This window comes from Colletotrichum abscissum (assembly GCF_030869225.1).
Source record: "Colletotrichum abscissum strain IMI 504890 chromosome Unknown Scaffold_18.1, whole genome shotgun sequence".
In the NCBI taxonomy this organism is placed as follows: domain Eukaryota; kingdom Fungi; phylum Ascomycota; class Sordariomycetes; order Glomerellales; family Glomerellaceae; genus Colletotrichum; species Colletotrichum abscissum.
Genome location: NW_026850076.1, coordinates 671445 through 682763, shown reverse-complemented (window position 1 = coordinate 682763; position 11319 = coordinate 671445). Strand labels below are relative to the sequence as shown.

Sequence of the window (11319 nt, the reverse complement as noted above, 5' to 3'; positions counted from 1 at the left end):
CCTTGGGGGGGTGGGCGGAAGCATCAGAGGGACAAGACTTGGAGAGACTGAGAACTGCACCAAGAAAGGGCCCGCCGACGGGGGACCGGGAGGGGGGGGGCGTATTGGCAGGGGAGATGGATCATGGGAGGTACAGTATGATGGCAGAAGATGGACGGCAGTCATTCTTGGGTCTACCATCTGTGACAGGCAGTGAGAGTTGCTGTAATGGGTAGAGCAACTCCGCGGAAGGTGCCTTCTACTGAATGGAATCCATTGCCTATCTACCCACCTTAGTACGCAATTAGGATATGAGTAGTTGACTACGGATACCTTGGACGACAGAGCGTGTAAGAGGTGCTGTGGTTGCTCTTCGTCCGCATGTACCTTTCCGCTGGGAGGAGTGGGAGGAACGAGGATGCTGCAGCAAATGTGCGGAAAGCCAAGACGAAACAAAAACGGACGAAGAAGAGCTCAGGGTTGTGAGATTGGCGGCTGCCTTGCCTGCATGCGACAGCGACAGCGACATTTTGACTTTGGCCTCTTCAGGAGGGCATCCTGTCCTGATAGGTAGCACTTGCTCATTCAACGGGCAGTCGAGGCAGTGAAAATCAATGGTCTGAACAACTGGGCAGTAACTAACTCCCAGTCTCGATTCTCGGCTCTCGCTTCTGTCGGGATTGGTGGTGACTTGAGCGCCGCGTTCCAAGGGCCACGCTTGTTCCCGTGTTAAAAGCGCCCGTTCTAGTGGACAGCCCAATGACGAGATCCGAGTTCGCTGGGGCTTCTATCTTAAGCAACTCAGGCTAGGCAATCTTGAGTTAAAAGACGCCGGGCCACTAGTATGTGGTATCCGGTGCGTGCCATCTGTAATCAGAATGGGAAGGGTTCTTTTGCAAGAGACTCCGAACGGGACTAGGTGCTGGGCTTCTGATTGTGTTGTGAATAGAGGGTTGCGGTGGGCAAAGCATGTCATTGATGATGGCGACATATCTCTGAGGATATTCTATGGTCTGTACGGATACCGCGCGCGAAGACCACTATGTGAGCACCGAGCACGCGCAACTGTCTCCAGTCGGCGAGTAATCAGAATATGTGCGGTAGATAGGAACAGAGTGATAGTACTGCGTGTACGGGGCGAGCGAGCGAGTCGAGTCCCTACCCGGCCCCGGTTGATTTGCTCAAAAAAGGAATTGAAAAGGGAAAAGGGCGGAGTTCCTTCGGGAAAGGAATGCAGCCCAGTTTTTTGCTCAAATGGAGATGCGTCTGGAACCGATGAGAGGGACGTGAGAATGGGCCAGTTTCCACTTGGTCGAACCGATGGTGCTACTGCATAGAATCTATATGTCAGTCAGTTGCAACTCGCAAGGCCATGCATGCTTTGCGTAGTTGGTGTTGGAATCTTGGTATTTTGAAGAGGGGGGATGGAATACTTTGCAGAGAGAGAAGGTAAAAAAAAAAAAAAAAAAAAAAAAACCTATGCGGCGCCAGCGGCGTTCGTGCATGCGTTTGGATGCAGGGTGGAACCGGGGGTACGTATGCCTTTTTACCCTTTGTGTATTTTCGTTGTCTTCAAAATCTTGCCCAAGACCAACCGTTGGCTTGAATTTCCGTGCCATTCGGTCCCGTACCGCAATTGCAGACCGCCACGGAATGAATCATCCCGCCCGGCCTCGTCCGGTAGATCCATCGCTTCCAGCCTCCAAGTCTGACGGTCCACCACCTGCCGCCGGTACGTGGCCGTCGTGCCCGTTGTGACCCGACAGCGTAGGCCAAGTCTTCGTAGCTGCTTGAAGACGTGGAGGTTTCAATAGACAAGGGCGCTTTGTCTTGCCTTGCCAGTCAATACTCGGTAGACCACTTCAATTGCCTGTCTTCTTTCCCTCCCCTCCCACGAGGGTCAGTAGCTGGAACGGGGGTGAAATTAAAGTCAGGCTCTCATCTCAGTCAACGCTGACTTATTGAACTCACACGCCAGGCCCGGGTTCTCAGTTGACGGAACACGCGGGATGCTATTGGTTCGGAGGCGCTTCCCAGGAGACCCCAGTTTGAGCTTCGACGGGGAGGACCCCCCTTATGCACTGCGGACATAGCTGCATCTAGTCCAGTCCAATGATCAATCCAGCGCGCAAAGGGAAGGGAAAAAAGAAGCTTGAGAGCCCGAGTTGTCAACAACCGCCAACCCCTACACCTGGGAGTTTGTCAGTGCTAAGGCTCATCGAAACAGTCGGTCCCGCGAGTTGGCGGAGGACGCTTCCAAGCAGGCGCTGGCACGCAGGTTCGGTTTCCAACATGTCGGGGCAAAGCCTGCTGGCTCAAACCGTCCGTGGATCTGCTAACGAGCCCGCCGCCCCGTCACCCGCGAGCCTTTCAGCCTTTAGTCCATCCCATACCATCGCATGAGAATGGCGGCGGTAGGTATGGTTACGGAGCTCAGTCATTTTGGGCAAGTGGTCCAGTCATGTCCTCTGATGGTTCGACGACAGTATCAATCTGCGATTGCCTTTTCATCTGCGACTAGTGCCCCTCCCTCGGTCCCCACTCGTAACCCGAACAGCACGCCGCAATCTTCCCGAGGTCGGGATCGAGGGTCCAATGCCTCGTTTGTGTCTGCATCGCGGTGGTGGAGAGATCAGAGCGATTCCGCGATATGGGTGTGTGTGTGTGTACGACACAACGTAGGCCACCGCCGTCGAGGCGTGTAATGTGCAAGCGAAGCAGGGGGCGGCAGAAAGAAAGCGAGGACGTTGCTGGGACTCTTGAGCGTTGGAGGGGCTTGCCAAGGGCCAAGAGGAGACGACGACGACAACAACAACGATGGCGGCGAAGGCGAGTAAACGGTCTTGACCGACGGCTCTTTGGACGAGTGTCATGAAGCAACTGGTCTGGTTTGTGTTTGTGTGGGCACATGGCTCACGCCCCTCTTGGAACACCGAGGGTTTATCGCCAGCGATTTTTGGGGGTTGATTCCCCTCCCCCCTCCCCTCGCTCTCCCTGGCGCCCCCGGAGACTCTTGGCTTTTCTTGCGGGAGCTCCGTACTTTGCACGCCTTGTATGTACTTGGTGGCATCGCGAGATTCATTCCAGCTTGAGGCCCCCCCCTCCTCTCCCCATAAGGCCGAAGTGACTGCAGACCGGTGGGATGGAAAACGCATGGAATATTCGAAAAGGGCTTCGTTTGTGGATTGCCGTCACATGGCGGACGGGACGTCGTCGAAATGGACCGCCCTACAGAGGAACAGGGCCCAGGGCTGAGGGAACGATGAGGTTCTGAAGTCTTGGCATCCGTCATTGGGGACGTGTCTGTGGTGTATTTTGACGACAAATTTTCTCTTTTGGCGGGTTAGGTGCTCTCAGATTGGCGTGGACTTTGGTCCATGGTGGGAGACCAGCAGAGTCCCTGGGGTGTGCTTGGACTGGGGGTGGGTGGTGAATGGTGAGTGGTGTGGAGGAGAGAGAGGAACCACCTCACGGTTCCACACCTCGACACCGCTGGGCTGACCGGGCTGGAAGGGAGGTGGTCCGCGGGTGAGGTAGGTACGGGCGTGGAAGGTGCTCAGTGTGCCCAGCTCGAAGACTGAAAAAAAAAAAAAAGACAAAAAAAAAAGGTCGCCCACTCCCACTCCCACCAAAACGCGTCAGCCCAAGAGCGGGGGGCAGTAGGTACGGAGTACAGACGGTACAGACGGCGCATGGAAGGGGCGGCACATCAGGGAATCGGGACAGCAGGCAAGAGCTTCCTGGGTCTCAAAAGTCTTGGCACGCTCGATTTCCTTCGTTTGCCAAGACTTCCACCCCGCCCCTTCGCGCTTGCGCTTGTCTTGACAACATGCATCGAATATCAGAGAGCCTCTTATGGATATCAAACAGATCTAGATACTGCCAATTGCCAGCGTTTTTCTCGCGGTTTTTTTGCTTGCAAAACTGGCCCAGGACGCCCTCGGTCGGTCGCCGACTCACCACAAGCAGACACCGCAGTCACTTGGTTGGGTCCCCCCCCTTTTTTTTTTCCTCTCTCGCTCTCTCTTTTGCAATCCAATGGAACTTACAAACACACGCCCCCAGGAGTGAACGGATTGGCACTGGCCTGACAAAAATCAAGGAAACGGGCCACGTTACCTTAGGTTTCTTTCCCCTCGCGCGCGCGCCCTCTTGCGGTTCGCCCGTCCTCGTTATTTCCGCAAGATTTCGTGCAAGAAAGAGAGAGAGAGGAAAGACCATTCAATGCATGTGCTGGCCACTAGGAGACAAGAAGTCGAGATTAATATGGGGCGCACTGTACAGACAAGTCACAGTGCGAGCGAGGAACTAGAGGGAAGGCACACCCACACACAACACCTTCCTACCTTACCTCGCCTCAGTCAATAACACACCCCCGGCCACTTCCCAGGACGAGACAAGACGGGGAAGAAGGTGGCAGCCGGTGCAAACCACCTCACCTACACTTTCCCAGTCGGGTGTCGCCAAAAGTCGCCAAGGTACGTATCTTCACCTGCACTTCACCTCACCTTACCTCACCTCATCTCATCCCACATGGTAATAAGGTACGAATACCTTACGGATAGAATGGTGGGAAACTTACCTACTAAGTGCCAACAGACATAGACACAGACTTAGGTAGACACAGACCATGGGCAGCCGCCCCGTCCTCGTCCCAATGTATGGCTAGCACCAATGTGCCAGAGAAAGCCACTCATATTTGGGGTCCGACCCGTCTGCTTCATTGTCACCAGCTCATATCCTTTACCTGTCTCGTGTCTGATGTATCGGAATCGTCATCTCAGTCAGTCCAGGCTAAAAGCTATCGAGACTTTGTACGGATAGGTACACACATCAGAGTACCTGCGCAGGGGCCACCCGACCCGACCGCAACGCTGCGAATACCTATCTACATCTTCTCGGTGCTCACGAGTTACAACTCGGCCCACCAAAGAGTGACGCGATAATAGCAACAGCGCCCACTTCTTGGGAGCCAGGCGACCGGCTTGCGGCTTGCAAGCTGCACAGTCATGGAGTGTCTCGAGCAGGCGTTCCTGGCACAGACGCGGGCAATCCAACGTCCACCAAATCGTCCAATGTCGCTGGGCCTCGTTATGGATACCCTCATGACTCTCGACTCACATGGCACTTTTGCTCTGACACTTTCAACCTAACCTTTTCTCTCTCTCTCTTTCTTCTGCTCGCTATTCTTCGCAATCGTCCCGCCATGGTATCCGTCGAGCTCATAATCCATAACCTGACAGGCCCAGGGCCGAGCGCTCAAGGACGCGATTCCACACTCAATCCTATTCCTCCAGGACCCTGACCTTGCTCCGGCCCTACTAATCCCAGCTTGAACCTTGGGCCCGAACCTGGCCATTGCACCCCATCTTTTATTCCCTCTCAGTTATACGGTAGAAACAGAGAGTCCAGAATTGCCCCGACGGCATAGCCTTTGGACGCCAGACATTTTTGTCAAATCAGGGCTGTCGCCTATACAATCATACACTGGAGACTCGAGCTGAATCTGAGACTGCCATGCAGGGATCATTTGCAATTTGAGGCCCGTCAACGCAGGCCAGTCAAGATCAAGCCCATCTCTTGAGCGGAAACCAAGCTTGGATGACTCGAGGTCAACGGCATCGATTTCGAGCACCAGCGACTACAGAACCTGTCCACGTAAGATGGGCTGGCCAAGGAGCCACGGATCGTGTAAAACCACAGCCTGCAGCGCATCGCCTACAGCAAGCCCGCCGCAAGCACAACACACCTCAACGTCCCAAGTTTCCCGTCCCCTCTAGGAACAGACCCTCGGCCAACTACCGACCCCTGTATCTGGCACTGTGGGTACGTACCGGTGTTGGCCTTACCGAGCACACCTCCCACCTTAGCTCGCGGCTCAGGTGTGATGTGGTAGGTAGCTATCCTCCTATGGTATGCGGCGTATGCCTTGCTTGCAGCCCGTCTGCAGGCTGCTGAGCGGTTTCGATTTGGGTTCTGCTCCGAGTCCCGGCCACGATGCTGGCGGCCTGTCCCTGGCCCTTGCTGATGTAGGAATCCCGAACAAGCTGGTCCAATCCCAATGCTGCGCTGCTGGCACATCAGCATATGCTCTCCATCAATCAACCCTTTTCAAGCTCGGTCATCAAACGAATCAGTGCACCAGCGGGCCCAGGGGGGCGAACGGAGCGCAGGGTGCGGGTGCCGCTTCTATGAGCAAATTGGTACGGATACGGCATACATATGAAGATGAGAGACAGACTACCCTTAGCTTTCCCCATGTGGACTGTCTAGATAACGAGATGCTTGGTTAGAGTGAGAGGCTAAAGGTGTCTATTCTCGGTGGACTCGAAAGCAAATCTCACAGCTATCTGCAATCTGCTTCTTGGCCCTGTCACAATCACTTACTTCTCTTCATTCGCAAAGGAATAGAGAACACAGTCCCTGATCAATTTGATGGACCACCCATACTCCGTACTTGGTACAGATACATATGTACGGAGTACGGATACCTTGGATAGAGCTCCATTTACGGACAGTTTATCGCCAAGACTTTGTCCCTTAATCCCAGTGATCGACCGACTGCCGTATCTGGCTGGCATCTACCAATCATCTGCGCACCAGGTCGGCACGATCGCCATTGTCATTTTTGGGGAATATTCTAATTTTGTTACTTTTGTCGCTGCTGCCTGCTCCTTTACATTGCATCCGGAACACACTTGAATGGGGCACTTCGACACGAGCTATTTGACCAAACTGCACTTGCACCGGCCCTGGAGCTGGGGTACCGTACCACAGTAGGTAGTGAGCAGTCGCTACCTTACCTCAAGGTACCTAACCTCTTTACTCGATTACCCCGCAAAAAACAACCAGGTCACCACCATACTACGTACCGTTTCTCCAGTTCGAAGTTCATTTGCTAAGGTACTCCGTACCTTACTCCGTACCGTTGACGTCCTGCTGTTTGTCAGAGAGCTCACCGTTGCTCTCCCTCCTCCATACACCCACAGCCTTGCTCACCACCACACACACTCTCTCTCTCAGAGTAGCCCGCACACGCAGATACGCCTAGTGCGACAGACACAATACGACTGGGCTTTTTAAATCCCTCTCATCTCTGCAGAGTGCAGAGCGCAGCTGCCAGGCCAGGGCCTCCGAGTCACACACTGCCCCAACGTACAGAAAGCGGCAAGTTCCAGGAGCCGGTGAGTGTTCCACGAGTCCTTTCACTTTCCACGAGCTTCCCTTCCCGCCTGGTACCTTGCAACATGCACCGGCCCCTCTCCCCCAAATGTCACTGGGCCCCCGTCCGTCCAACGAACCGCCCAACGACTCCAAAGCACAGAGTCCAAAGTCCAAACACCTCGACCCTGCCCTGACCTGCTCGGCCAGACCAGACCAGAAAGCCCCTCATTCCCGATAATCCACGCATTCCACCATTCACCTTTTAGGCCAACTTTAACCCGCCATCGGTGACATCGGCCACCGCACCTCGCTCTCACCCGCCCGGCACACATCCCCGTACGCCGTGTCGCCTAACACCTTACATTCTTCAATTCACTCACTGCTGGCCCCTGCTGACTTATTTCGAGATCCGCCAAAATCTCGCACGGCTCCATCAACTCGAGTCGCCTGATACGATATCGCAATCTCCAGAATGGCTGCCGCTAGCGCAAACGCCAGCCTCGACTCCAACGCCCTGCTCGCCTTCTTCACCCAGATGGACGATCAGGGAGGTGTCATTGTCAGAGGTGCGTCTCCGTCATCCAAGCTGAGCCTCCTCACCTCCCTCACCTCGCTGTCTCTCCCTACACCGAAACGGACCTATCCGATCTGTCTCAAATAGGAAGTCAGTGCCAAGACGCGCGTCCTTGCTAACGGCCGCTGTCACTCTCCAGATACCCCAAAACTAGATCTAGATCTGTACATCCAGAACTACACAGGTACGATGTTTCCTACCACAGCCCGTCTCAACCTTGTTTCTCGTAGACTGCGCCCTGCTGCCGTTGCCGCAGTGCCACTGCCCGCACACACGCTCAGCCTCCCCGCGTCTCCGCCCCCTTTTGCCCGCGTGCCAAGGCTCCGCCGCCTTCAGGGGGGAACTGCTTCTCACCACTGCCACAGGCCGTACCCGCTTTGAACGTCTTTTCCTCATCGGCCGGACATGCGTGCCGCTCTGTGTCGACGCTCTCAAGGCTGCCGTCGCAGAGGCCAAAAAGGGTCAAGATACGCAGCGTTACCGCGATGTCGTTGAGTTGATTCAGGTCGCCGCTCCTCTGGAGCCTGAAGCCACATTCGATCAGTCGTGGGTCGAGCTCACGGACAGGGCCAATAATGCCAAAACTCACGCCCTCGAGGGCGAGTTGAAGGGTTACAAGATGAACCTGATCAAGGAGAGCATTCGGGTATGTAGAGACATTGCCATGCACAAATGCTCCAGGGCTAACTGATGCCAGATGGGAAACGAGGACCTGGGTCGTCACTTTGAAAGCATCGGCGACCTTAATAGCGCTGGCGAGGCTTACAGCCGGATGCGCCCAGACGTGAGCACATCCAAGCACATCATCGACGTTGGCAAGCACCTCGTCAATGTGACGCTGCAGCGTCGGGAATGGCCCATGGTCATTGCCAACCTGAGCAAGATCACGGGTGTCCAGAACGGCGACGAAGAAAAGGGTTTGCAACCCTACGTCAAGATCGTCCAGGGCATCGCCCTCATGGGGCTCGAGAAGTTTGACGAGGCGGCCAAAAGCTTCCTGCAGACGGATGCCGGCAAAGAGGGAGTGGACTACAGCAATATCGCGAGCCCCAACGATGTGGCAGTGTACGGTGGCCTCCTAGCTCTGGCAACCATGGACCGGAAAGAGCTCCAGGCTCGTGTTCTCGACAACCAAAACTTTAGAACGTTTTTGGAACTGGAACCTCACATCCGCAAGGCCATTTCGCTTTTTGTGAATGGCCGGTACTCGGCTTGCCTGGCCATCCTAGAGGCGTATCGCGCAGACTACCTCCTCGACATTTACCTCCAGAAGCACGTCCCGACGCTCTACTCGCAGATCCGGAGCAAGTGTATCGTGCAGTACTTTATCCCCTTCTCCTGCGTCACCTTGAGCAGCCTCGAGGATGCATTTGCCGTACCCGGCAAGCCGCTCATTGACGAGCTCGTCGCCATGATCCGGGGCGGGGTTTTGCAGGCCCGCATCAACACAATTGACAAGGTGAGTTTCCGCGGCCCCCGAAAGTGTGAAGTCGCACCGTGTGCTAACGCACGAGCCACAAGACGTTGGTCGCCGTGTCTCCGAACCCCCGAGCCATGCTGCAAAGGATGGTCCTCGACACGATCGATGCCTACGAGCGGGACGCTACGGAGCGGATCCGGCGTATGAGTATCATTGCGGCAGATATGGAGGTCAAGACCATGCGCAAGGGTAATGCCCATGCCGGTGCGCAGGGCATCGATGAGCTCTGGTTCGAGCAGTCCAACCGACCGACGGTGGCCGGCGGCGCGGGCGGCGACAACATGAGCTGATGGCCCTCCGATGCGGCGGCGACGGGCCGCGCGGTGACGGTGATACCGGCCGAGTGGTTGTGCTTGTCCGTGGGTCGGACGCGAGAGCTGCAGCACGCCGCGAGCATGCAACTGGAATGCTGACAACCGGGGCACTTTTGGTGATCCACCTTGGCGCCGTAGTCGCAAAAGCCTAAAATATTCGGGTGGTAGACTGCCAATGCAGAGGTGCAGACTGGGCGGTCTCGCGACAGGTCATTGGCTATCTCGAAAGAAAAGCATACGTACGCCTGCCAACACGTCTCTTGTGCCGTGGGATCATTCAGACGTCATGGCACTTTTGTGCTAGGCATGTCATTAGCCACTGGGATCGGGCATGGAGCTTCACGCAGCGGCTGGGACGGTGGAGCGGCTAAAGCAACAGGCGGCGGTGTTGATCGCGGGATCCCCGGGGCCGATAGATTGAGGCTTACGCAGCAGGCATAGAAATGTGTCAAGAGAATATGGTTTTCCGTCGATTGAAGCGTCTTGTCTTGTCATGCTTGGGAATGGTCGGGAATAATGCACCCTGTCTCTTGTCTGTATCGTTTATGCAAGCCACCTGATTGCACTTCGCCCGAACTGTGCCCTACGGCTAGTTGTTCTCATCGGGCCTAACGCAGAAAGTTAAGCTTACCCTGCCGACGGATTTATGAACGATACCCGACCCTTTATATCGCCTCGGGGTCTTGGCAAAGTTGTTTCTCTGCACAGTGCCAGTTCGGTTCATCGCCTAGCTAGGTGGTCACTCACTTTCCCCTCTCGTCAAAGGATAATAGAGTACGAATACAGATACAGACTAGCAGAAGCCTTTTTTGCGGTGTTTTTAAAAAAAAGAATCTGCAATGATCGATCACCTGGGCTCCAATCTTGTGGGCTTTTTAACTTTTCCCCCGTTCGCTAGAAATAACTCTCCTTTCGTCTACGGTACATATCCTCAGGGCAAAAGTAAGTAGGTAGTGCGTCCACCCAAATGATCACCCGAGAAAGAAAGGATACCGCAAATAAGAGCCGGTGAGTCTACAAAATGGGGCTCCAGCCGAGGAAGAGAGAAGGGGGGGGGGGGGGGGCAAGACCCAAGGGTCAAGCGTGACAGGGTTAGATGGGGTGGAGGGGCCCGCACGGCGCTTCTCTCTCACGCAAAAGACCAGCATTTCATCAGACAGGGTTTCCTTTTGGAGACCTTGCTCCAAATCCCTGGAGGGTGGAGAGGGGGGGAGGGGAGGGTGTGTGATCAAAAAACTCATGGTTCAACTTTTTTCTTTCTTTATGATGGGTTTTAGTAGCATTATCCTCTTTTTTGCTGCTGCTCCTTCACGTACCTAGCCTGCATCAGGCAGTTCGTAGGTTTTCCCTCAAGCAGTTCGTCCCCCCCTGGTCTTTCTGTTGCTGGGGGGTGTGGTTCTTTCTAGCCCCCCTCCTTACCTAGTCCTCTCTCCCCCCCCCTCTCCCCATATCCGACATCGTCAACGATGCATGGATCATTTTGGATCCATCATCCACCTAGGCGAGCCAGGCACAGACAGCATGGCCCATAATCGCGCTTCGCTTTCGCCTTGCAGACGGTTTCTGGTGCGCCCCTCCCCTCTCTCTTTCTCTCCGAGGTATACTCCGTGTGGTGGAATTAGTTCCCGATGAACCGGGAGTAAAATGCATCCGCTAGAAATGGAAAAGAGACGTATGAGCAAGATAGTAACGATGGGCATGATTTTGGCTCCAGAAGTGACGAGAAGAGAGGGGAGAGGATGTAGCAGTAAGGGGGGGGTAGAGGGAAGGGGGCATGGCACGCGACTTTGCCCAGTTTCCGTTGTCCC

At 55.1% G+C, this 11319-nt stretch overlaps 3 protein-coding genes across 3 annotated transcripts; 2 read left to right on the top strand and 1 right to left on the bottom strand.

Annotated features, from left to right (window-relative positions):
- Positions 1 to 1517: 1517 nt before the first annotated feature.
- CABS01_08225 (uncharacterized protein) lies at positions 1518 to 1691 on the top strand (the record flags this gene model as incomplete). The annotated part of the gene is made up of 1 exon (XM_060541587.1): positions 1518 to 1691. The coding sequence occupies one exon, from the start codon at positions 1518 to 1520 to the stop codon at positions 1689 to 1691; it is 174 nt and encodes a 57-aa protein (XP_060402391.1).
- A 795-nt stretch (positions 1692 to 2486) lies between these two features.
- CABS01_08224 (uncharacterized protein) lies at positions 2487 to 2852 on the bottom strand (the record flags this gene model as incomplete). The annotated part of the gene is made up of 1 exon (XM_060541586.1): positions 2487 to 2852. The coding sequence occupies one exon, from the start codon at positions 2850 to 2852 to the stop codon at positions 2487 to 2489; it is 366 nt and encodes a 121-aa protein (XP_060402390.1).
- Positions 2853 to 7615: 4763 nt separating this feature from the next.
- On the top strand, positions 7616 to 9487 carry CABS01_08223 (26S proteasome subunit RPN7; the record flags this gene model as incomplete). Its single annotated transcript, XM_060541585.1, has 5 exons — positions 7616 to 7709; positions 7857 to 7901; positions 8038 to 8363; positions 8415 to 9176; positions 9239 to 9487. 5 exons carry the CDS (start codon positions 7616 to 7618, stop codon positions 9485 to 9487), a joined length of 1476 nt encoding a protein of 491 aa, XP_060402389.1.
- Between the last annotated feature and the right edge of the window lie 1832 nt (positions 9488 to 11319).